General features: G+C 32.4%; 6 protein-coding genes across 6 annotated transcripts in view; 2 read left to right on the top strand and 4 right to left on the bottom strand.

Moving 5' to 3' along the window:
- Positions 1-792: 792 nt before the first annotated feature.
- On the bottom strand, positions 793-2,924 carry LOTGIDRAFT_232746 (hypothetical protein). Its single transcript, XM_009057775.1, has 6 exons — positions 2,885-2,924; positions 2,197-2,293; positions 1,902-1,975; positions 1,570-1,684; positions 1,305-1,383; positions 793-1,188 (listed from the first exon to the last, which is right to left on the bottom strand). The coding sequence occupies exons 1-5, from the start codon at positions 2,911-2,913 to the stop codon at positions 1,315-1,317; spliced, it is 384 nt and encodes a 127-aa protein (XP_009056023.1). The 5' UTR covers positions 2,914-2,924; the 3' UTR covers positions 793-1,188; positions 1,305-1,314.
- Positions 2,925-3,354: 430 nt separating this feature from the next.
- On the top strand, positions 3,355-18,714 carry LOTGIDRAFT_161889 (hypothetical protein; the record flags this gene model as incomplete). The annotated part of the gene is made up of 6 exons (XM_009057774.1): positions 3,355-3,465; positions 3,561-3,761; positions 17,458-17,560; positions 17,662-17,732; positions 18,108-18,237; positions 18,611-18,714. The coding sequence occupies 6 exons, from the start codon at positions 3,355-3,357 to the stop codon at positions 18,712-18,714; spliced, it is 720 nt and encodes a 239-aa protein (XP_009056022.1).
- Positions 18,715-20,408: 1,694 nt separating this feature from the next.
- LOTGIDRAFT_87303 (hypothetical protein) lies at positions 20,409-20,633 on the top strand (the record flags this gene model as incomplete). Its single annotated transcript, XM_009057662.1, has 1 exon — positions 20,409-20,633. A coding segment is annotated over one exon (225 nt), but the record flags the coding sequence as incomplete, so codon positions are not given.
- Positions 20,634-21,707: 1,074 nt separating this feature from the next.
- Positions 21,708-25,320, bottom strand: LOTGIDRAFT_232745 (hypothetical protein). The gene is made up of 8 exons (XM_009057773.1): positions 25,243-25,320; positions 25,039-25,059; positions 23,964-24,071; positions 23,442-23,536; positions 23,070-23,172; positions 22,722-22,895; positions 22,342-22,502; positions 21,708-22,118 (listed from the first exon to the last, which is right to left on the bottom strand). The coding sequence occupies exons 1-8, from the start codon at positions 25,310-25,312 to the stop codon at positions 22,020-22,022; spliced, it is 831 nt and encodes a 276-aa protein (XP_009056021.1). The 5' UTR covers positions 25,313-25,320; the 3' UTR covers positions 21,708-22,019.
- Positions 25,321-25,760: 440 nt separating this feature from the next.
- Positions 25,761-25,991, bottom strand: LOTGIDRAFT_79942 (hypothetical protein; the record flags this gene model as incomplete). The annotated part of the gene is made up of 1 exon (XM_009057658.1): positions 25,761-25,991. A coding segment is annotated over one exon (231 nt), but the record flags the coding sequence as incomplete, so codon positions are not given.
- A 629-nt stretch (positions 25,992-26,620) lies between these two features.
- The window catches only part of LOTGIDRAFT_216152 (hypothetical protein), a gene marked incomplete at its 5' end in the record, with an annotated part of 16,575 nt that continues 15,197 nt past the window's right edge, over positions 26,621-27,998 (bottom strand). The window contains 2 exons of the mRNA XM_009057772.1: positions 26,621-27,574; positions 27,868-27,992. Of these exons, the coding sequence (XP_009056020.1) occupies positions 27,275-27,574; positions 27,868-27,992 (425 nt within the window). The 3' untranslated portion in view covers positions 26,621-27,274. The remainder of the gene's footprint in view (positions 27,575-27,867; positions 27,993-27,998) is intronic.

Genomic DNA, 27,998 nt, shown 5'->3' with positions numbered 1-27,998 from the left:
CTAAAATAGGTACAACAATGAAGCCGTATCTCCACTCTGCCACCTGAATTGGTCATTTTCTGTGACCGAATAATAAAAATGAGCCAAATAAAACGTTCACAAAAGACAGTATTTTTCAGAATTTAACCTTTTTGGTTATAAGAGGAAGATTTTAGAGACACAATGTCAGAGCGTTTTCTCCAGATCTTCAGAGGCCTAAATGAAAATCGTTTAGGCATTTTTTCAAACATATTTGGATTACCATCTAAAGATTTATGAAGTTTTAATGGGAAATGAGATTGTTTGGTAGCTGATCGTGATAATGGTTTAACTATAACTGGTAATGACATAATACTATCACTGAAAGCTGATTTTCCCATCAGTAAAAGTGGAACCGGTTTCGTTCTTCTTTCGTCATGGTTTTCATTATTGTTTTGTTCGACTTTGGTATATTGAAACGACAAAGCTCGATTTAAGTTATCCAAACTTTGGAAATGATTTATTCTTTTCCTTGTATCCACATAAGTATTAAGAGATTCGTTTAATCTGCCTTTTAACTCGAGATCTGGCTTGTGAAGTGGAAGTTTAATATTAGATGGTAGTCTGCTCGTTGAATATACACTCAATACACGATTCTTTTTGTCGTTTAACAGAGATTTTTCCATGAAATATTTCCTATCAGTCTGAATGTGATCACTAAAACGAAACATTTTTTCCGTCGGTGTAGTTGACGGTACCGTTAAATAACGTTCAGATTCCATGATAACTGTCCTAAATTGTTCTTCTTAAATAAAAACATTTACCAAAGGTATTCTGTTTGAAATAAAGACAACATTTCAACGGCTCACTAGTTTTTTAACATGTTTATAAAGTATCAAATAACAGCTTTACAAAACATACTAACAATACATTCAATCTACAGAGATATTAAACAGAGTCATTGGTTAACATGAGAGTACAGCATGATCTTTACTGCGGCATCCAAATAAATCTAGTCCCCCTCCTTCCCCCTCCTTCGCAAGGATTTGCAATTTTCAGATCAAATACCATATTCACTGTTATCATAGATGAATTGAGATATTAAATAATAGTGTCTAGTGTCTTTACTCTTTACATTTCCCATTATGAGGGATTTTTGATATATGTACATTGATATTTAAACGCTTCCACTAACTTTTCATTTACTGTATGGCACCATATTAATTCACTCTAGAAGAAAAATATAAAAAAAATATCAAGAACGACCAAGAATTTTCAAGGCAAATTTTTAAAGAAAAAACAAAATTTGCAATTAATGCAAAGGAGTTCAATAAAAATTTTCTTACCATATAAACTTCAAAACGAAACACCTTTAACTTTATCTATATCACCATAGCATAATGATATACCAAGTTGACTTGTTAGCTGAAAAATAAGAAACATTTCATTTTGGACATTATATATGTAACTACACTGAAGAAACACAAAAGTATAGTATGAATCATGAAATTGGGTTGTCTAGTTCACATTAATTTTAGAATTTATGTGGAAGTCTCATAATAATAAAAAAGATTGAATACCTTTCCATTTTTATCAAGAATTTATACTCACTTGTTTGAATTTTGCACGAATGGTTTCCAAATCCTCAAAAAGAGTTTGACTTAATACATCTTCTAATGGGAATTTATCAATAATAGCACTCAGTGATTCAATAGTTTTCATTGTCCTATAAATTACCAAAATCATTTGGTATAATAAGCAGAAATAGGATTGCATTAGATTCTATACAAGACTTTAAAATGCCTAGAAATACAGACAGTTATCTAAACTATCTTTGCTCAACTATTCTTTTGTCAAACAGATTATAGAAAGCCTTTCCTGTCCACTGTAACATGAACGCCAGTTGAAATAAAAAATTGCAGTGGGGGACAAATTACAGTTACCTTTGCTTTCCAAGATTTTCGTCATTTTCTATCAATGATTTTAGCTGCCTTGAAAAGCCTCTATAGAAACCGATCTGTAATTATAATCATTGCACTGATCAGAATAAATTTGGACATTTAAATTGGGTTTTTTATTTCATGATTCATATTGCATGATTTTTAAAGTTTAAGTCTCTATTCTAGTCATGTAAGAGTAAGACTCATTGAAGTAATATATTATGTAGCCTATAGCTTACAGTAAGCTGGATTAGTTGTACTTTCATTCATTAAAATATTTCAACATTCAATATATTACCTCTGATGCAATCTGCCTTCCCTTCTCTACTCCTAGACTACATCCTTCAATGGTTCCTGACTCACAGCCTTGAATAAAGCCCTCTTCATATCCTGTTCTGTAATAATCAATAATTACTAAATTTTTATGAAATTACATTGAGTAAGAACATGCTGATACTTTCCTCACAGTAATTACAAAAGAAAATGTCCATTTTTACTATTAAAAATTGTGCTCTTTAAAAACAAATTTCTAGGGAATAATGTACTTCAAGATAATCTAAGACTAGTAGTGATCTGAAGATGATCTTCCAATTCACAATCTCATGAAAACCATCGAATCAAGAGTAAGTCTACATTATAATATCAAATTTGTTTCGAAAAATATCTTATTTCAATTAATATAACATGGATATAACCCATGAAGATATATAAATATATGTATATGCTCAACGATTCAGTCATATCATTTAAAATAAAATCGAATAACCGATGATTATCAGAAAACTACGGACAAGCTATGTCAAAAAAAACGAACCGGCTACCAATTTTACTAGAATATAACTTGTCAGTCAGTGTAAGTCACGTTTATAACATCAACTGATGCTGATAGTTGATGCTGAAAATTAATCTGATTTATTTAAGATAATTGAATAAATCGGAATAAATAAACGTTTAATTCATGCGAAGAATTCCTTTCGATGTCCCACCTCTCTTTCCGCATCATGGGGGCTGCCATGTTGGTCAAGGGAGACTATTCTTATTTGCAGTAGTTTTGATCGTGTAGGCTACTTATGGCAATTTAACATTGACAATCCTGAATTTAAAGTTAGTGTAATGAAGGATCACCCTTATTCATTGGAAGGTTAGAGATGTTAGTCAGTTTTGTCACTATTCTTAAAAAGGAACTTTGTTTTGACAAAAATAGTTTTCCTGTCGCTGAAAAGAAAAGATGATGGGATATATAGTCCGAAACATTTCTACCCGTTTTGACATTCTGTGAATTAAAATCTTGAAAATGAAAAAAAAAACGCAACGGGATTCCAACTAATTCATTAATTCATTCAATTTGCTGGATAGATGCATAATGTTCTGATGTGTATCCTATTACATGTTTATCTGTTCTGATAGCACAGGCCATGGCACCTATAACAGTGACATTTCTTTATTTTACAGGTAGATGGATCTATGTTGTAATGTACACGATGGATTGGAAGGCCCTACAAGTTCTATTTTAGTCAATGGCCAATACGAGTACTATCATTATGCATGTGATGGAACATCGGATCAAGTAAGTGCTTTGATTTCATAGCATACATAAAACATTTTCCAATTCAGAATCTCCCAAAGTAGGCTAAGGTACGAACTGCTTAATCGCACTTTCAGGGCTGGGGTTGTGGTTATAGGACACTACAGACTTTATGTTCGTGGATAAAAGCTAAGACTAGTTATCAAAGAGATGTACCAAACCTACAGGAGATACAAACGGCATTAGTTGAGATAGAAGACAAGCCAGCTTCGTTCTGTGGATCAAAATCATGGATTGGAAGTTTTGAAGTATGCCTGTGTATTGATATTTTCTATCATGTAAGTTCCTTTAATAATCATTTTATAGATATTATTACATGTGTTTGTAGAAGATGAAATAAATTTTCAGAATGTTATTAAGAAATAATATATACTATTACATTGTACATGAATCACCATTGAAATTCATATTAGAGAAACTTTTATGAGAGTAATTTGCTAGTTCATAAAATCACATAAAAATACTGATGGAAATATTAAAAATATATGATACAATATTAATGTATTTCCATGGTGAAAATGTAAACAATATCCTTAACATTATTTATTGCTAATAATTAACATAATTACATCAAAATACTGCATGAACCGATTATTACCATTGAATATTCAGATTGTTGGAATCAAGGAGCTTTAATATTAAAGTGGTATCTGATGGAAAAACTTCAGTTCGGTGGAATTAAATGATATTTCCATCGGCATAACACTGTGATACTACTTCACCATTTTAAACCTTGATTCGATGGAATGTAATGATGTTTCTATCAGTATTACTCTGTGGTAGTAGCCAAATAACACAATGACAAAAATATACCGATGGAAATAATAATATAAGTAAGTAAGTAATTGTTTATTACAGTGAGATGTGTTATAATTAGTATACATATATTACGTGCATATCAAGTTTTACAAACACCCGGCTCTATGGGTCACTTTAAATTTGTAGCATTCTCAACAATCAATTAATGATAAATAACATATATATATTATAGTCTATATAAATACAAACATATGTACACCATCATACAATGCTTTAAATCCATAAACAAGTTATACAACTGTCTACGACTTTTTAAGAAAGCTTGCTGCAAGAATTTGGCACTTTGACACGAGGAAATTGTACAAGTAATATTGCTAATTAACTTATTAAATTTTACAAACAGTTTTTTATGTCATTGCACCAATTTATGTTGGTAGGACAGTTCATAGTCGTTATCTCCATACATTGATTGGATTGGTGTAAACCTATGCACCCCTAATCCGTATCGAAATGCCCTATTATAAACATTGTCTAGAGGTACGTATTGTTTGTATCCCCAAACAGCACATGCATAGTCTAGGATAGGTATAACACATGATTCGTATAGTTTTATAAATGTTTTAAAACCAAATTGTTTCATGTGGTGAAGTTTAGATATTACTGCTCCAAGAGCCCGTCCCCCTGCTGTTCCTAGCGTTTCCGCTGTCTTCATAAAGTTTTCTTGGAAAACCACACCTAGGTAATTGTAATTCGATACGGTCTCTAATGGGTGATCACCAATCTGAAATTGAAATTCACTGCGTATCCTGTTGCCTGTTCGGAAATGTAAACATTTCGATTTTGACGAGTTAACCATCATTCGCCACTTGATACACCATCCATTAAGTTTGTCGAGCATTAATTGAAGATTGTGTTCGTTATCAGCAATAAACACAACGTAGTCAGCATATAGCAACATTGATATATTTGTATTACCAACACGAGTGCCTACATTGAGATCGTTCATCTCATGATAAATCGTCGGTGACAAATTATCTCCCTGTCTAACACCTAACTTGCATTCAAACCATTCAGTGCATATATTATTAATACTAACACAGACTGTGGTTTGTTATTCAGTGATTGATATATTTTACCATCTATGTTCTGCAGCAACAGTTATTATAACATCATGTCTCTGTTCACAAAATCGAAGGCTTTTTTAAATCGATAAGGGCTACAAATACAGACCTACGACTTCGTATTATACTTCTCAATATTATTGTATTTCGATGGTGAAAATGGCAAACAATATCCTTGGCATTATTTAGTGCTAATAGTAAATTAACATCAGTAATGAAATAATACCAAGAATACTATCACTCTGTTCCTCTATTGAAATGAATATTAGAAAATTATTGATGGTAGTAATTTACGAGTGATGCCTGATGGAAATACTCCGATTCGATGGAATGTGATGATGTTTCCATCAGCATTACTCTGGACCAAACAACACAATCACATCGAAATACTGATGGAAATGATTACGACATTTCTGCTTCACCATATTAAACTGCGGAATTTATTGATGCTTTTCCATCAGCATTACTCTGTGATAGTAGCCAAATAACACAATCACATCGAAATACTGATGGAAATGCTAAAGACGGTTTTGCTTCACTATTTAAAACTGTAGTTCGATGGAATGTGTCTATCAGAATTAAATAACACAATGACATGTTTCTATTAGCATTACTCTCTGATAGCAATTAGATATCACAATCACATCGACATACTGATGGGCATATTAATAATATAGGATACAATATTATTGTATTTCGATAGTGAAAATGGTATTCTTGGCATTATTTAGTGCTAATAGTAAATTAACATCAGTACTGAAATAATACCAAGAGTACTATCACTCTGTTCCTCTATTGAAATGAATATTAGAAAATTATTGATGGTAGTAATTCACGAGTGATATCTGATGGAAATACTTCGATTCGATGCAATTTAATGATGTATCTATCAGCATTACTCTGTGATAGTAGCCAGGAAACAGTCACATCGAAATACTGATGGAAATGCCATAGACCTTCTTGCTTCATCATTATAAACCTCGGATAGATGGAATGTAATGATGTTTCCATCAGCATAACTCTGTGATAGTAGCCAACCAACACAATCACATCGAAATACTGATGGAAATGCTTACGAAATTTCTGATTCACTATATTAAATTGCGGTCAGATGGAATGTATTGATGCTTTTCCATCAGCATTACTCTGTGATAGTAGCCAAATAACACAATCACATCGAAATACTGATGGAAATGCTTAAGACCTTTTGTACTTCATCATTTCAAACTATGGTTCGATGGAATGTAATGATTTCTCCATCAGCATTAATCTGTGATACTAGCCAAGTAACACAATCACATCGAAATACTGATGGAAATGCCATAGATCTTCTTGCTTCATCATTTTAAACCTCGGATAGATGGAATTTGATGATGTTTCCATCAGGATAACTCTGTGATAGTAGCCAAACAACACGATCACATCGAAATACTGATGGAAATGCTTACGACATTTCTTCTTTGCTATATTAAATTGCGGTCCGATGGGATATATTGATGCTTTTCCATCAGCATTACTCTGTGATAGTAGCCAAATAACACGATTAAATCGAAATACTGATAGAAAAGCTTAAGACCTTTTTTACTTCATCATTTCAAATTGTGGTTCGATGGAGTGTAATTATTTCTCCATCAGCATTACCCTGTGATAGTAGCCAAGTAACACTGAAATACTGATGAAAATGCTTAACACCTTTCTGCTTATCCATTTCAAACTGTGGTTCGATGGAATGTAATGATGTTTCCATCAGCATTACTCTGTGATAGTAGCCAAATAACACAATCACATGTTTCTATCAGCATTACTCTGTAATAACAATTAGATATCATAATCACGTCGACATACTGATGGGCATATTAGTAATATAAGGTACAATATTGTTGTATTTCGATGGTGAAAATGGCAAACAATATCCTTGGCATTATTTAGTGCTAATAGTAAATTAACATCAGTACTGAAATAATACCAAGAATACTATCACTCTGTTCCTCTATTGAAATGAATATTAGAAAATTATTGATGGTAGTAATTCACGAGTGATGCCTGATGGAAATACTTCGATTCGATGGAATGTGATGTTGTTTCCATCAGCATTACTCTAAGCCAAACAACACAATCACATCGACATACTGATGGAAATGATTACGACATTTCTGCTTAACCATATTGAACTGCGGAATTTATTAATGCTTTTCCATCAGCATTACTCTATGATAGTAGCCAAATAACACAATGACATGTTTCTATTAGCATTACTCTCTGATAGCAATTAGATATCATAATCACATCGACATACTGATGGGCATATTAATAATATAAGATACAATATTATTGTATTTCGATGGTGAAAATGGCAAACAATATCCTCGGCATTATTTAGTGCTAATAGTAAATTAACATCAGTACTGAAATAATACCAAGAGTACTATCACTCTGTTCCTCTATTGAAATGAAAATTATTGATGGTAGTAATTCACGAGTGATATCTGATGGAAATACTTCGATTCGATGCAATTTAATGATGTATCTATCAGCATTACTCTGTGATAGTAGCTAGGAAACAGCCACATCGAAATACTGGTGGAAATGCCATAGATCTTCTTGCTTCATCATTTTAAACCTCGGATAGATGGAATGTGATGATGTTTCCATCAGCATAACTCTGTGATAGTAGCCAACCAACACAATCACATAGAAATACTGATGGAAATGCTTACGACATTTCTTCTTTACTATATTAAATTGCGGTCCGATGGGATATATTGATGCTTTTTCATCAGCATTACCCTGTGATAGTAGCCAAATAACACAATCACATCGAAATACTGATGGAAAAGATTAAGATATTTTTTACTTCATCATTTCAAATTGTGGTTCGATGGAGTGTAATTATTTCTCCATCAGCATTACTCTTTGATAGTAGCCAAATAACACAATCGCATCGAACTTTGTTCTTTCAAACTGTGATGTGATGAAATCTAATGTTTCCATCAGCATTACTCTGTGATAGTAGCCAAGTAACACTGAAATACTGATGAAAATGCTTAAGACATTTCTGCTTATCCATTTCAAACTGTGGTTCGACGGAATGTAATGATGTTTCCATCAGCATTACTCTGTGATAGTAGCCAAATAACACAATCACATGTTTATATCAGTATTACTCTGTAATAACAATTAAATATCATAATCACATCGACATACTGATGGGCATATTAATAATATAAGATACAATATTATTGTATTTCGATGGTGAAAATGGCAAACAATATCCTTGGCATTATTTAGTGCTAATAGTAAATAAACATCAGTACTGAAATAATACCAAGAATACTATCACTCTGTTCCTCTATTGAAATGAATATTAGAAAATTATTTATGGTAGTAATTTATGAGTGATGCCTGATGGAAATACTTCGATTCGATGAAATGTGATGATGTTTCCATCAGCATTACTCTGAGCCAAACAACACAATCACATCGAAATACTGATGGAAATGATTACGACCTTTCTGCTTCACCATATTAAACTGCGGAATTTATTGATGCTTTTCCATCAGCATTACTCTGTGATAGTAGCCAAATAACACAATCACATCGAAATACTGATGGAAATGCTAAAGACGGTTTTGCTTCACTATTTAAAACTGTAGTTCGATGGAATGTGTCTATCAGCATTACTCTGTGATAGTAGCCAAATAACACAATGACATGTTTCTATTAGCATTACTCTCTGATAGCAATTAGATATCACAATCACATCGACATACTGATGGGCATATTAATAATATAGGATACAATATTATTGTATTTCGATAGTGAAAATGGTATTCTTGGCATTATTTAGTGCTAATAGTAAATAAACATCAGTACTGAAATAATACCAAGAGTACTATCACTCTGTTCCTCTATTGAAATGAATATTAGAAAATTATTGATGGTAGTAATTCACGAGTGATATCTGATGGAAATACTTCGATTCGATGGAATTTAATGATGTTTCTATCAGCATTACTCTGTGATAGTAGCCAGGAAACAGTCACATCGAAATACTGATGGAAATTCCATAGATCTTCTTGCTTCATCATTTTAAACCTCGGATAGATGGAATGTGATGATGTTTCCATCAGCATTACTCTGTGATAGTAGCCAACCAACACAATCACATCGAAATACTTATGGAAATGCTTACGACATTTCTTCTTCACTATATTAAATTGCGGTCCGATGGGATGTATTGATACTTTTCCATCAGCATTACCCTGTGATAGTAGCCAAATAACACAATCACATCGAAATACTGATGGAAACGCTTAAGACCTTTTTTACTTCATCATTTCAAACTGTGGTTCGATGGAGTGTAATGATTTGTCCATCAGCATTACTCTTTGATAGTAGCCAAATAACTCAATCGCATCGAACTTTGTTCTTCACCATTTCAAACTGTGATGTTTCCATCAGCATTACTCTTTGATAGTAGCCAAGTAACACAATCACATCGAAATACTGATGAAAATGCTTAAGACCTTTTTTACTTCATCATTTCAAATTGTGGTTCGATGGAGTGTAATTATTTCTCCATCAGCATTACTCTGTGATAGTAGCCAAGTAACACTGAAATACTGATGAAAATGCTTAAGACCTTTCTGCTTATCCATTTCAAATTGTGGTTCGATGGAATGTAATGATGTTTCCATCAGCATTACTCTGTGATAGTAGCCAAATAACACAATCACATGTTTCTATCAGCATTACTCTGTAATAACAATTAGATATCATAATCACATCGACATACTGATGGGCATATTAATAATATAAGATACAATATTATTGTATTTCGATGGTGAAAATGGCAAACAATATCCTTGGCATTATTTAGTGCTAATAGTAAATAAACATCAGTACTGAAATAATACCAAGAATACTATCACTCTGTTCCTCTATTGAAATGAATATTAGAAAATTATTGATGGTAGTAATTCACGAGTGATGCCTGATGGAAATACTTCGATTCGATGGAATGTGATGATGTTTCCATCAGCATTACTCTGTGATAGTAGCCAAATAACACAATCACATGTTTCTATCAGCATTACTCTGTAATAACAATTAGATATCATAATCACATCGACATACTGATGGGCATATTAATAATATAAGATACAATATTATTGTATTTCGATGGTGAAAATGGCAAACAATATCCTTGGCATTATTTAGTGCTAATAGTAAATAACCATCAGTACTGAAATAATACCAAGAATACTATCACTCTGTTCCTCTATTGAAATGAATATTAGAAAATTATTTATGGTAGTAATTTATGAGTGATGCCTGATGGAAATACTTCGATTCGATGAAATGTGATGATGTTTCCATCAGCATTACTCTGAGCCAAACAACACAATCACATCGAAATACTGATGGAAATGATTACGACCTTTCTGCTTCACCATATTAAACTGCGGAATTTATTGATGCTTTTCCATCAGCATTACTCTGTGATAGTAGCCAAATAACACAATCACATCGAAATACTGATGGAAATGCTAAAGACGGTTTTGCTTCACTATTTAAAACTGTAGTTCGATGGAATGTGTCTATCAGCATTACTCTGTGATAGTAGCCAAATAACACAATGACATGTTTCTATTAGCATTACTCTCTGATAGCAATTAGATATCACAATCACATCGACATACTGATGGGCATATTAATAATATAGGATGCAATATTATTGTATTTCGAAGTGAAAATGGTATTCTTGGCATTATTTAGTGCTAATAGTAAATAAACATCAGTACTGAAATAATACCAAGAGTACTATCACTCTGTTCCTCTATTGAAATGAATATTAGAAAATTATTGATGGTAGTAATTCACGAGTGATATCTGATGGAAATACTTCGATTCGATGGAATTTAATGATGTTTCTATCAGCATTACTCTGTGATAGTAGCCAGGAAACAGTCACATCGAAATACTGATGGAAATTCCATAGATCTTCTTGCTTCATCATTTTAAACCTCGGATAGATGGAATGTGATGATGTTTCCATCAGCATTACTCTGTGATAGTAGCCAACCAACACAATCACATCGAAATACTTATGGAAATGCTTACGACATTTCTTCTTCACTATATTAAATTGCGGTTCGATGGGATGTATTAATGCTTTTCCATCAGCATTACCCTGTGATAGTAGCCAAATAACACAATCACATCGAAATACTGATGGAAACGCTTAAGACCTTTATTACATCATTTCAAACTGTGGTTCGATGGAGTGTAATGATTTGTCCATCAGCATTACTCTTTGATAGTAGCCAAATAACACAATCGCATCGAACTTTGTTCTTCACCATTTCAAACTGTGATGTGATGAAATCTAATGTTTCCATCAGCATTACTCTTTGATAGTAGCCAAGTAACACAATCACATCGAAATACTGATGAAAATGCTTAAGACCTTTCTGCTTATCCATTTCAAACTGCGGTTCGGTGGAATGTAATGAAGTTTCCATCAGCATTACTCTGTGATAGTAGCCAAATAACACAATCACATGTTTCTATCAGCATTACTCTGTAATAGCAATTAGATATCATAATCACATCGACATACTGATGGGCATATTAATAATATAAGATACAATATTATTGTATTTCGATGGTGAAAATGGTAAACAATATCCTTGGCATTATTTAGTGCTAATAGTAAATAAACATCAGTACTGAAATAATACCAAGAATACTGTCACACTGTTCCTCTATTGAAATGAATATTAGAAAATTATTTATGGTAGTAATTTACGAGTGATGCCTGATGGAAATACTTCGATTCGATGGAATGTGATGATGTTTCCATCAGCATTACTCTAAGCCAAACAACACAAACACATCGAAATACTGATGGAAATGATTACGACATTTCTGCTTAACCATATTAAACTGCGAAATTTATTGATGGAGCAGCATTACTTTGTGATAGTAGCCAAATAATACAATCACATCGAAATACTGATGGAAATGTTAAAGACGGTTTTGCTTCACTATTTAAAACTGTAGTTCGATGGAATGTGTCTATCAGCATTACTCTGTGATAGTAGCCAAATAACACAATGACATGTTTCTATTAGCATTACTCTCTGATAGCAATTAGATATAACAATCACATCGACATACTGATGGGCATATTAATAATATAGGATACAATATTATTGTATTTCGATAGTGAAAATGATATTCTTGGCATTATTTAGTGCTAATAGTAAATTAACATCAGTACTGAAATAATACCAAGAGTACTATCACTCTGTTCCTCTATTGAAATGAATATTAGAAAATTATTGATGGTAGTAATTCACGAGTGATATCTGATGGAAATACTTCGATTCGATGGAATTTAATGATGTTTCTATCAGTATTACTCTGTGATAGTAGCCAGTAAACAGTCACATCGAAATACTGATGGAAATGCCATAGACCTTCTTGCTTCATCATTTTAAACCTCGGATAGATGGAATGTAATGATGTTTCCATCAGCATAACTCTGTGATAGTAGCCAACCAACACAATCACATCGAAATACTGATGGAAATGCTTACGAAATTTCTGATTCACTATATTAAATTGCGGTCAGATGGAATGTATTGATGCTTTTCCATCAGCATTACTCTGTGATAGTAGCCAAATAACACAATCACATCGAAATACTGATGGAAATGCTTAAGACCTTTTGTACTTCATCATTTCAAACTATGGTTCGATGGAATGTAATGATTTCTCCATCAGCATTAATCTGTGATAGTAGCCAAGTAACACAATCACATCGAAATACTGATGGAAATGCCATAGATCTTCTTGCTTCATCATTTTAAACCTCGGATAGATGGAATGTGATGATGTTTCCATCATACTGATGGAAATGCTTACGACATTTCTTCTTTACTATATTAAATTGCGGTCCGATGGGATATATTGATGCTTTTCCATCAGCATTACTCTTTGATAGTAGCCAAATAACACAATCGCATCGAACTTTGTTCTTCACCATTTCAAACTGTGATGTGATGAAATCTAATGTTTCTATCAGCATTACTCTGTGATAGTAGCTAGGAAACAGTCACATCGAAATATTGATGGAAATGCCATAGATCTTCTTGCTTCATCATTTTAATCCTCGGATAGATGGAATGTGATGATGTTTCCATCAGCATAACTCTGTGATAGTAGCCAACCAACACAATCACATCGAAATACTGATGGAAATGCTTACGACATTTCTTCTTCTAAACTGCGGTCCGATGGGATTTATTGATGCTTTTCCATCAGCATTACTCTTTGATAGTAGCCAAATAACACAATCGCATCGAACTTTGTTCTTCACCATTTCAAACTGTGATGTGATGAAATCTAATGTTTCCATCAGCATTACTCTGTGATAGTAGCCAAGTAACACAATCACATCAAAATAATGATGAAAATGCTTAAGACCTTTCTGATTATCCGTTTCGAACTGCTGTTCGATGGAATGTAATGATGTTTCCATCAGCATTACTCTGTGATAGTAGCCAAATAACTCAATCACATGTTTCTATCAGCATTACTCTGTAATAGCAATTAGATATCATAATCACATCGACATACTGATGGGCATATTAATATAGGATACAATATTATTGTATTTCGATAGTGAAAATGGTAAACAATATCCTTGGCATTATTTAGTGCTAATAGTAAATTAACATCAGTACTGAAATAATACTAAGAATACTATCACTCTGTTCCTCTATTGAAATGAATATTAGAAAATTATTGATGGTAGTAATTCACGAGTGATATCTGATGGAAATACTTCGATTCGATGGAATGCGATGATGTTTCCATCAGCATTACTCTGAGCCAAACAACACAATCACATCGAAATACTGATGGAAATGATTACGACAATTCTTCTTCACCATATTAAGCTGCGGTTCGATGGAATGTATTGATGCTTTTCCATCAGCATTACTCTGTGATAGTAGCCAAATAATACAATCACATCGAAATACTGATGGAAATGCTAAAGACGGTTTTGCCTCACTATTTAAAACTGTTGTTCGATGGAATGTGTCTATCAGCATTACTCTGTGATAGTAGCCAAATAATACAATCACATCGAAATACTGATGGAAATGCTAAAGACAGGTTTGCCTCACTATTTAAAACTGTTGTTCGATGGAATGTGTCTATCAGCATTACTCTGTGATAGTAGCCAAATAACACAATCACATCGAAATTCTGATTGAAATGCTTAAGACCTTTCTGCTTCACCATTTTAAACCTTGGTTCGATGGAATGTAATGATATTTCTATCAGTATTACTCTGTAATAGCAATTAGATATCATAATCACATCGACATACTGATGGAAATATTAATAATATAAGATACAATATTATTGTATTTCGATGCTGAAAATAGCAAACAATATCCTTGGCATTATTTAGTGCTAATAGTAAATTAACATCAGTACTGAAATAATACCAAGAGTATTATCACTCTGTTCCTCTATTGAAATGAATATTAGAAAATTATTGATGGTAGTAATTCACGAGTGGTATTTGATGGAAATACTTCGATTTGATGGAATTTAATGATGTATTTATCAGCATTTCTCTGTGATAGTAGCCAGGAAACAGTCACATCGAAATACTGATGGAAATTCCATAGATCTTCTTGCTTCATCATTTTAAACCTCGGATAGATGGAATGTGATGATGTTTCCATCAGCATAACTCTGTGATAGTAGCCAAACAACACAATCACATCGAAATACTGATGGAAACGCTTAAGACCTTTTTAACCTTATCATTTCAAACTGTGGTTCGATGGAATGTAATGATTTCTCCATCAGCATTACTCTTTGATAGTAGCCAAATAACACAATCGCATCGAACTTTGTTCTTCACCATTTCAAACTGTGATGTGATGAAATCTAATGTTTCCATCAGCATTACTCTTTGATAGTAGCCAAGTAACACAATCACATCGAAATACTGATGAAAATGCTTAAGACCTTTCTGCTTCTCTGAGATGTGGGCGTACAAAAAATGGTGGTATATACATGACACAGCTCTCAAGAAAATGGAGGCCTATGGTTTAAGTGATTACACAGAAAAACTTATTATACATTTGGTTCAAATAATGTATTTACCCATTCTCCATGAATTCCCTGTTTTTCATGTGAACAGTAAGACTGAACATTGTTCACTGATGAAGAAACCTATTGAAATTATTTATACCCCTCGTCGTAGAGTACATATTAATTAGTCAAACATGGTCAAATTATTCTCCTAATGCCATAAACTACTCATATCATTTTATCTGTGACTCACATTTAAATAAACATGTGTTATTTTCAAATTAGATCATTGTTATGAGGTAGTAGTCCAAGCTCGTAAAATAAACAACGAGTTAATGATGTCCCGACTTACAGCTTATCGTTAATCATCTAATCACTTTACTATATGCCGATGTTGTCATAGTAGAAACCATAATGATCCTACGATTTATATTATTTGTGATTTGGATTTAGATCGATAACATCGAATTGAAGCATTAGATTAATTTTGCGCCACAAATTCTGAGATATACATGTAATTACTATGTATGATTTAATGAAAAAAAAAATGAATAAATGTATTCAATTTATCTGGTCATTGCATTACTACTTTTTCATCTGAAAATCAGATTTTGAGCTGACATATTTCATATGAATATTTAAATTTTTAAATTTCAAAGCTTATAACAGTTACCTTCAGATTTTAAAATTATACATGATATTGATGCATAAAGTTATTTTTCATTCGAGTTTAATTTTCACATATAAGCTCGTTTTCATTTTCAAAAACATCCTATAGTAATACATGTATTGGTATTATTATTATTATAGATTTATATAAAAAATAGTCAAATTATATCTTTTATCTCCAATTGACCAGCCCGGCTGTCTTTGTCTGTAGCTTCGTTTGCGCTTGTGGACAAACGGAATTCTTGGTGATGACGACCCCTGTCTGTTGTGGAAACTCTATACACTTTTGTACACTTTCTTTCATATATATATATATACGTAATCAATTGTGGTAACTATCAAACTACTTAATTGTGGAATTATTATATATATTAGTATGCTAATTTATTTATCTATTCATTAATTTAATATTTTCATATTTTGGTATATTGTATTTTGTAACGTAACGTTTGTTAACGTAAGCCTCGGCTTGTTTCCGAAACCCTATGTATAATAGAAATAGATACTGTTTAAATCATATCTTTTATCTGTATATCGTATAATATTGATTAGTTTATGATCTTGAAAGAGAAGAAAATATCGATATCGATGCAGACACATGGCTACTTAATTGTCTTTACATCCTCTCTCACTAAGGTTTTTTAAATTGTGTCATATACAGGATAACAATATTTTATTTTATAATGCCTATACATTATTATTGTCTTATTAAACATTTAGTCGATGCAACCAACTCTCGGAGAATCGACATAACTATGCTAATTGTAACATTATTTTATTCTATTGCTCAAGATACAAAACAGTCAATTTTCAATGCAGAAATTGTTTATATTAATCAGCTTGTATTGAAGTTCGAATATAGGCAAATTAATAAACATTCATTTTTCAAGACTATGCATCAAGACGATACAAGTATTGTCAAAAAGTTTTTCGAGTATGTGTGTAAATATGTTTAAAAGATATTATCATGCTTCATGGTTTCTGAAACCATTGTAAAATTCTCCTGGATTTTAGTTTCTGCTATGACATAAATATAGGAAATGGTTTCAAAAACATATATCCGTATGTATAATTTCTATATTATGAATAAATATATGAAAATAATACAAAGTTTGTGATGCCGAAAAATCAAGGGCAAAAGTGTGATCTTGAGTAAGAGGTTTTGGCCAGGGGTACAGGGAAAGGCAAAGTGTTCGAATGCTAAATGCATTATCTACTGCGATATGTATAACAATGTTCACCATTTGAAAGTTGATTCAAGATACAGTTTAATAAAAATTTGTTTTCTATAATTTTTCAGGTTGCCTGTAAGATAATTCATGTTAACCATGGTTCAGAATTACCCCAACACATAAAACAAATATATCATCATTTCCAAGATATAGGATCACCAATTATGATGGGTAATATATTTTCAAAATATAAATATACGGACATTATATACAAACAAATCATACAATCTAAAATCATTCTAATCCTGGGAATCTTTTTTTTTTTGTTCTAGGTGGAGAAAGTGATAATTCATCTAAAGGTATCATTGGTGCTTCTCTGAATCCACCATCTTTACTGGTTTTGGTAAGTGGCTCAAATGACATTCATCACCTCGCAAGTAATACACGATACTTTCGTTTTAAGTGGTTCATTTCCGTTACTTCTGAAAAGGATCTTATCTATTATGATTATGATTTGTCTTGGATGACCAAATTTCTGTGAATTACCAATTAGAATATTCCAAATATTGTTGTTTTCTACAGCGATTCCATGCAGTTGTTGATCCGCCCATGTATCGCCCCAGATATATCCTTTACTCCCCAGATATATCCTTTACTCCCCAGATATATCATTTACTCCCCAGATATATCCTTTACTCTTGTGTCTTTATGAATGAAGCTTTGTACCGTATCATACCAATTACTTAAAATTTAATAGTTAATTATTCATTTATTACAGGATCCACATTACCATGGGCCAAAGTTATCTAAAAAGCAACTGCAAGAAAATGGTTGGATAAAATGGAGAGCTCTTGAAACGTTTTCTCAGGATTCATTTTACAATTTATGTTTACCACAGTATAAAGAAAGTAAAACTTAGATAGTGTTCGTGTTAAAGTGTATTGAGACGAGTCTCAATGAAAGCACTGGTCTAGGTCACAGAGCAATAGATAAACTTATTACTTATGTGAAATTTACATTAGTGACTTTATTGGAAATGACACACATACACGCACAAGAACATATTATATACTGTATATAGCAGAGATTTTAAATCTGTTTTTGTCTGTGTCCCCAATTCGAATCAGCACGAAAATGATGTCCCCAAATATCGAAAGCGTATCTATGGTTGGATAGCAGTCATGTTCTCGCATAAATTGATAATAATTGAGTACTCCTAGACAATGTTAATTTAGGCTGTATATATTGTAGTCATCATATGAGATGTTGTATATATTGTAGTTGGAAATTTTTATTTTCCACAGCATGTGACTGGCTGTGACACATCAAATGTCCCCAAAGAAAAGTGCAAATGTCCTCATCTTGGGACAAGTCCCTATGGTTGAAAACCTACGGTTTATTGCAATGGCACCGGTCCTGAAAGAAGTATTCCCTGAAATCTAAATTAGAAATCGATTAATCTATCCGTATTAGAAATCGGTTGATATAATTTGATACATTTAAATGAATAAATATCTACTTTTAGGACAAATTGGCATTGTTCATTTGGTTCAAGCATAAAAGTAGACGTAAAACTCCATTCATTTCATTTCAATGGTTCAAGTTTACTGTGAAAGAGAAAATTGCTAAGATTTTGATTTCTACTGTAAGCTAAGACCAAACGTTTTGTGTATACATGTAAATGGGAAAGTTGTTTTGAAGTTCCGAGTAATATTATTTATTCTCAAAAATTGTTTGTATGTATGTAGGCTAGAGGTGGGGACGATTTGAGAAAACCTCCCCAGTTTCAAATCAAGCTACTTATACTCAGAATATCGGTTCAGAATCGCATGATCCATTAAGCATAATGTACAATGTTCGCGAAAGAATTGGCCCTGTCATTGATGGCTAGTTTTGCCACAGTAGAATTGGTCTCAATGGAGACAAAACGTCACTGGAAAACTGATCAGTGTACCGAATCATTTCCATCACCATTTTTCTATTTTTGCTCTGTATCTTCTTGCCATTTACGAACTGACGGAATTTTTATGTATCATCTGCTCTCATTCTTTAATCTGTTCACAACAAGATTTTCTTATTCTATTTAAGGATTTCTGGGCTATGCATTAAAAAACCGAATCTTACTTTTATTTAATCGAAGTGGAACCTTACGCAGGATTTGCCTTATGACAAACAAATATTTAAATGATTATATCCCTTCAATGTAAAAGGCAATGTGAATTTAGCTCATCCTTAAATCCCCCTGATAAGAAATCGGAGCAATTCTTGAACGTATACGAATAATCAATGTTTTTAAGAATAAGAAGACATGAGACATCAACAATACTCCCAACATTATGAAAAGTAATTTACTGATTAAATTTATCAAGATAGAAATCAAAAGCTTTTATGGTTACATAATATATTTCAAAAATGTCAAAAATGAATCCAGAATTTCAAGCAGAAATGTGAAAGAAATGGCATCTTATCTTTGTTCACGATCATTTCAGCAAATCAACGAATCTCTTATATAAAATGTGTGTTGAAAGGAAAATTTTGCTGGACTATTTTTCTTAAGATATCTTTGAATAGAAATACGCGATTAGTTTGGACATTTTGTATACTTCTGATTTTCTTAGTGCGTTTATTTTTATGCTCATTATTTAGCTTTAATATTTTCCACTGAAATTCAAACTTTATGGTAGAAAGTGCACTTATTTCCTGCTATATCTCCTTGGATATGGAAGACAAATGTACTAGTTTGTACAAGGTTTTAAACTTGTAGAGATGTTGTGTCTAGGTTGGCTTTACATTGAATTCTGGAAAGGCAAGATAACACAGACACTTCAATATCGACATCTGTACACTGTGGGTGTATGTGTTCATAAGATGTTCTCTATGACGTCCGCGTTAGATATATAATAACACCCAACACGAGATTTTCGTTATTTCGAATCAGAAACTCTACACTGAATATTAACGGATTGAAGGTTATCAAGAGGTTATGGTTGCTTCGACAAAAAAACAAAAACCTAAGGGTAAAGCATCAATTGATAAACCAACGAAGAGTGTCAAACAGAAAATAAATTTAATAGGGAAACCTAAATATAGTGAAATGATCAAATATGCCATTAGTTCTTTAAAAGATAGACGTGGATCATCAAGACACGCCATATTGAAATTCATCCTGGAATTCTATGATGTTGGTAATGATAAGCGAGCAGTCAACAATTATTTAAAACAAGCTCTAAGAGCTGGAGTGAAGAATGGAAAGCTGAAGCAATTGAAAGGGACTGGTGCTTCTGGATCATTCCGACTTGGTGACCCGAATGATAAGACGAAATCCAGAAATACAAATATAACTGCCAAAGTAGATGTAAAGAAGAAAGTAAAAGAAACGTTGAACATTAAGAAAGAGAAACCAGAAAAGACTACCAAACCGAAAGTAAAAGAAACGTTTAACATTAAGAAAGAGAAACCAGAAAAGACTTCCAAACCGAAAGTAAAGACAGAGTGGACTGTCACTAAAACAGCAAAAGGGAAACAACTACCAAATAATGGAAAGAGAACATCCAACAAGAAAACAACCAAAACAAGAAAGAAACAGATAAAGAAAGAGAAGAAAACAACCAAACGATAAATTATTTTTTCTATATTATGATGAGCTGGTATTAATGAAAGTTTTGTACCATTGAACATTTCTTAGAAAAGAAATTAACTTCGCTCCTTTTCCCTGTCAAGATTTAGTCGAGGTCAATATATTGCTTACCAGCTGATCGAGCTCATTTAATTTTCAGACTTCAATAAGTGAAAATGATATGAGATCTATCATCTGTTAAGTAAAGGTTTGCAACTATATTCCTGGTAAATTTTCCCATTTAATTGTATGAAGGTTGAAAAGTTGATCTAAATACTCCGCCCCACCCGAGCTGTTCAGCTGTCAGTATACTGTTGAAAGTTCGACGAAAGAGAGTGTGTTTGCCGTTTTCAAGATTATGTAACGGTCAAAGTTTAACAATCAGTAAGATAATAGCACGAAAATATCAATAACGCCCTGGATACTAAAATTGTCATCACTACCGATGTAACGCTTTCCAGAAAATAATGTACCAGACGTCATTCCAACTGATAACAGCTTTTCTCAAGAGGGACTGGGATTATTCCACTTCGTTTCAGCCTTTTATTTGATTGTAATAACGACTGGATACATTTTTGGGAAATCGAGTCTGAAAGAGCGGGATAGGTTAATAGTGTTAGCCCTGCCCCAAAGCTGACAATTTTTATAGATTATTGATTCATGGGATGTGAGGATTCATATTGGTAAGGGTGTAAAGAATGAAACGAAATAATAAACGGTATTTATAGAACTGCTCTGATTTGATTGAATTGGTATTTCATTGCAATTTTTTTTTCAGATTTTTTCAAAATAAGAATAATACAAATCGATGCTATCAGTGTACCACATAAGAATATATTCCAATTTAAAATATATCATATATTCCTTCTCTTGAAGGTCACCTGATGCGAAATAATCTATTCACAACAAAATATGTTTCTTTATTTCATTTTTGAATTGATCACATTGTATATCGAGTGTAACATTATGCCATTTTTCATACGTTCTGAAATATTGAAAGCTATATATCAATATAAATTATTGCGATTAAAATTGGATATAGAGAGGAACTCTTCCAGGGTACCAATATGTTGTCTAACAGAAATTATACTCTGGTCTATCAGTTAAATAAATGTGCATGGTAGTAAGATTTCCCTGTTGATATAAACAGGTTGGTGGATCTGAGATGAAAGTCTAAAATATAAAAAGTTTATCATATATACTTTAACGAGCAATTACAATAACTACAATAAATATAGTAACATTCATGAATCTACATGTAGATTAAAATTACCACTATCTCAACCATAAGCTCCACTACACGTACAAGTAAGCTGATATGCTGGTACCTATTGGTTTGGTTTTTATCAAAATAATATCACATTAAATGATCAAATTAACAGATTTTAGTACTTACCGAAATGACTGATCTTTGAGGGTGTTCAAAGCGTGGTGATATGATATTAGTAAGGAAAGCCCAACCAAAACTATTTAATTCACCCCGATTATACATCAGAAACATTGGGAAGAATTGTCTACAGTCTGAATTTCTGTGCATATCATACCAGTAATGTTGACCTGAAATAAAATCATATTCAACATTCTCTATGATATTTTTGCCCAAAAAAGTATACCAGGGCTGAAAAGGGTATCTGAGAGGCCATGGGGTAAGATGGTCTTTCATTGTTAACTTGTTTGTTGGGTTATGTACAATTTACCGCACTGTACTAAATTTGGTTATGTATGGTAAAATCGTAAGAAAACGCACAAAAGAATGATAAAAATGTGTGTTATTACCCATGGAACGGAAGCAATTTCCTTTAGACCATTTGGTACCAACTAAATCTTTCTGTAGTTTAGGAGCAACAATAACATCTCTATTAAAGTCGGTACCGTTCTGTATATATAGGTTAGTTCCAGTACCTTCACTTTCTACCAGATACTTGTTACGTCCTTTTGTACAGATCGTGGCTGGAAAAAACAAATGTGGCCGACAAATACATGTATAATGATAAATAGACTTTTCCTTTTTTCGGATTATTAAACTCTAGATTCATCAGCCTCAATATAAGGAGACAAGTATATATTGCTGCAAAGGGAACAGGTACCTCAGATCGCGAGATGATTATTCTCAAAATTACTTACCCGGATTCACAAAATAAGCTGTAACAAAGTAACGATTGCCTTCTTTTATAAATGGTGGTTGAATTTCAACAAATGGATAACCATTTGGTAGATTTTCAGCTAGCTGAAAAGTGAGTAAGGTACATGTACTTTATGACTTTTAAGTGGATTTATATGATTCAAAGAATTGACTTTTAAACGTACAAAAGAGGGTAGCGAATTTCCAGAGGGTTCTTTTCGGGTTGTTTTTTTTTTTCAACTGTAAACTGATCGACCATTTAAATGCAAAAACCGTGTCTTGAGACATTTTTTAGTCGTATATAACAAAGTTTTGTAATAGTACATATAGTATAGTATATAGATTAACTATGTCTTGGTGACCACAATATTTACCCCAGCCTGAATACCAGCTATATTTCCTTGAACATCATATACTAGAATCAGAGCATAATCATTATCTTTTAAATATCGATATCCTCGGAATAACCCTGTAAATATAGATAAAATAATATAGTTCTAGTAAAATTTGAATTTCAAGCTCGCTTCGAGGGGCGAAGTAGCACGGGCGATATGAGAAGATTTCATACCCTTCCCTACGAAACAATTGGAACCTCAGCCTCGACAGTTGCCATTCCATATTTCTCAGAGACTGGCGCCGCCACTGATCGGAATATGCCATTCAAATCAAATACAAAGGAAGTGTAAAATTCAGTAACTTGTGTGTCGATTGTATCAATATTCTATTGTTTTTAGTAGAATAATTTTTTTTTAAATTCTATTGACCATGGTTAGGACATATACCTAACAATGCATATTTAAAGTCACTATATATTAGAGAATTCCTACAATATCTAAAGTGCAATATTTCTAGATATCAATGGTTGCTAAAAAATATTAAATAAACGGCCTTTTTACCTTCACATTGTTCTGAAATCTTTGTATATCCTTCCGATTCAGCGTCTTTCAAAGTTAATGGTACTTTGGCAAAATTATATGGACCAGTTAGATCGAATCCAAATCGAACTGAAATCACAAAAATACAGCAATAAACCCTATGGTGGAAAATAGAATAATGCTATCAAAGTTCTGAAGATTTACAATATACATCTTTTAATCACGAAGAGATTTGAAGAAAGAAATACCGTGACAAAGCGTTACAAAATATAATGGCGTATTTAGGGGTTTGGCCACTTTATGAATTTTTCCGAGCCGAGCAATGGAGATACATCTTTCACCCCCACACACGCACCACTCTAGATCCTGCCCAGAATGTTGTTTTAAACGAAATAGTATAATCACATTAGTTTTCCTGTCCAATATATTCGATTTTCTTATGAATGCGTGACTTATCTATCGTCAAAGAGGTGATCAATGTGGGATTAACTTTGTGAGAGAACGTAAAGAGACCTTTCGTGTGATAATGCTATTATCATTATAGGATATTCATTTAATGAAAGGCAATATTCTAAAAGATCTTTTGGCAGCCAAATTTGATAATATTCAATGTTACAAAATAGGAACTGTTGGACCTGTTGAACATAACAAAAATAACTATATTGAGTTGAAAACTGACAAACCAGGAATTAAATAATTTGCCCTAGAACGTGATGATGAACCTTTGCGAAAGTGACGTCATCTAACGCATAGTTTAAGTAGAATTGCAAGAAAAACAAACTTGTGATTGAAATTGGAACAGCGCAAATCGATCCTATCAGTGTCCCAGATACAGATAAAAAGTTTAGAAAACCTTTTTACAATTCCTTTAAAACGACTTTTGACGTTTTATGATATCGCTTTATAAGAACATTTGCGAAAGTGACGTCATAAAACGCATAGTTTTAGTAGAATTGCAGGAAAAACAAACTTGTGATTGAAATTGGAACAGTGCAAATCGATCCTATAAGTGTCCCAGATACACATAAAAAGTTAAGAAAACCTTTTTACTATCCTTTTAAAACATTTGTTGAGTGTTATATAAAATATTACTTACCTCGAAGTCCGTCCCATTTCTCTGAAATAGAATTTGGACGTATTATTTCATGAGTTTATAATAACAGAAAACATAATGTTGGCCATACAAAATACATACTTTAGGCTCTTCCTATTGTCCAAGCAGTTTTCCTCTGGGTACCTACTTTAGTCTAATGTGACTATGACACAGCAGTTAAAAAAAGATTGATTATTATTGACTTACTTGAAAAGAAATCGAAATAAAATGCATTAATAGCAGAAATTATACATAAAATAAGAACCGCTGATCTCATGGTGATAGTTTACTGATCAAATGATATTAAGTATATTTTAAGTCCTATTTGTACACTTTACAGATTTGATGCGTCACTGTGTACTCAATACAAACTGAATTAAATTATTTACTTTAGAAACAAGACCTTTATACCATATTCACTTATAACACTTGGTTTCGTTTTTACCAGTCATAGTAGTCCCACCTAAAAGCCATTCACCTGCCTCTATATTGGCTATGGTTTATGTATAGTTGATTGGGATAAGATTGAGATTATTGAACTTGACATAGTCTTACATGAGTATTCAATGGCGCTTTACAAAAACACACATAGGCTATGTACATTAGTCAATATCTATACATACACACACACACATACACACACTCACCCTCACTCACCGTTCTTATTAGGTAAAAGTTTTTCCAAAAAGATAGTTTTAAAATTTCTCTTAAAAGAATCTACAGGTTTTTAACTGTTCAGGCAACTTGTTCCATAACTGTGGTCCTGCTACACTGAATGACCTATCTGCAAATGTTTTATATTTTGTTGTTGGTATATGAAGATTAAGACCAGTAGAGGATCTTGTACAATACAAATTAATATCTAGAGTTAATAGATCTGATAGATATTTTGGAGTCAAATTATTTAAACATGTGTACACCATCAGAAGGAGTATGTACTCGGCCCGGACGTGTATTGGAAGAATGTGTAGCATGAATCAGAATGTAGAATGAGTTTCATGAAACTAACATATACCTGAAAAAACTTGCATGAAAGATAAGAAAATCATTTTTTTTATAAAATAACCTTTGATCTACATGTATATGCTAATCTGGGCAATTGAGGTTTCACTTCAATGTAAAAAGTGCAACACTGACTATGACGCAGCGTTAACATACTTTTTCACAAAAGATGAAACTTTTCATTCCTCTTTATAGAATCAAGAGGAATATTTTACGATAAAATGCGCATTTGTGTCACTGAAATTAACTTTAATCGAGTTTAAAAATATAAGCTGTAATGGATACTGTTCATTATCGCAGTTATATATCTTTCTGTTTTTTCCACCTAGTTAATCCTCAGACCTTTGCTTTTGAAGTATAACCAAAATGATTAAGCAAAGTTGATAGTAGATACTCCTTATCTTGAAATGTCTTCTTTGACTCGGTCCGATATACATTCTGTTTGTTCCACAACAACCTCTGACAAACAGTAACCTCTTTTGACTAACTCAAGCATATACAATGGATGGTTGTGTGTATACTTATGTTAAGTATGCATTGAATATTCAGTCATTGTTTAGTCACAAGAAACAACAAGTGATGTAAGAATAATAATATATGTGGTATAGAATATTAATCAACACTTCTCAATCATCATACAATCAGATCATCCTAATAGACAAATAAAATATAGCACTAGGTTTAATAATAATACTCAACATGATTTAGATATTATGTAAAATCAATCAATAAAAGAGATATAGTCAGTTTCACCAATCTATGCCACTTTGAAAACATTTGTAATAACTTCAACAGGAAAACTTTGGATTTTAATTCAAAAGAATGCTGTTGATAGTCAAAATTGAGCTTTTATTGTTGTGATAAAGCAACTATGTAGATGATTATTATCATAAAACAATCAGATATCTGGCAATAAACCTTTTTAAGTGAATTATCAGTTTGTACAATTTAATTTCATAATTCCATTTCCACATGGAAATTCTAATAGTTAATAAGAATAAAGCATTATAGCACATAATTTTATATCTTTTAACAAAGCAATAATTCAAGGACTAGATTTCATTTGGGCAAGATATTATACATAAACACAACTAACATAACATCAGCTACTGCACAAAATCATAGGTATCAATTAACAAATTAAAAATTCACCTAAATTCAACTAAAACTATAAGTATCACTGGGTATTACACACTATATCTAACTAACTGGTTTTCATATTGACTTTGGTTTGGTTTTAATTGGCAAAAATATCTCCCATAGGAATCCATATATTCTTCACTTGTATGGAATGATATAAAAATTCTTCTCCCTGTCCTTGTTCTGGATCACTCCAATTACGATTGGTTCCATAGTTCACCCATGTTCTCTTTAAGTTTTCAGCTGAAGTATATTCTACAAACTTGGATCCCTGGCCAGTACCAAAATACCACATAGCTTGTATATCTTGATGTTCAGCCAAGTATTTGACAATGTGATCTCTATCACCAGTTAATATATTGACTACACCACCAGGTAAATCAGATGTATCAAATACCTAGAAAACATTATATTTATACAGTAAATAATAATTATTATATAATAAGTACATAAAATATATGTTTCCCATTATAATCAATGAAAGTACATTGAAAGTTTTCAGTTTCCTCCATACTAAGTGAACTGAAATTTTTTTTATCATACAGCTCACTTTTAAAACTTTTAGAGAATTGTTCAAAAACATCCAGAGCTTTGGCTGGAATGCAATTCCTGAGAATTTCTCCTGCTAATTTATAATCAGAAAAAAGGTCAGCTATTGAGCAAAGAAATGGTATGAAAGTAATACAATACCTGATAGAAATCTAGAGCTACAAGAGGATATTTCTCACTGGGTACAACAACTACTGCATTACCACGAATAACAGCAGGAGCAAATAATGATATAAAACCTAATAAAGGATATTCATCAGGACAGGCTATAC

This window comes from Lottia gigantea (assembly GCF_000327385.1).
Source record: "Lottia gigantea unplaced genomic scaffold LOTGIsca_31, whole genome shotgun sequence".
Taxonomy (NCBI): Eukaryota; Metazoa; Mollusca; class Gastropoda; family Lottiidae; genus Lottia; species Lottia gigantea.
This window is presented reverse-complemented; position numbering and strand designations above follow the sequence as displayed.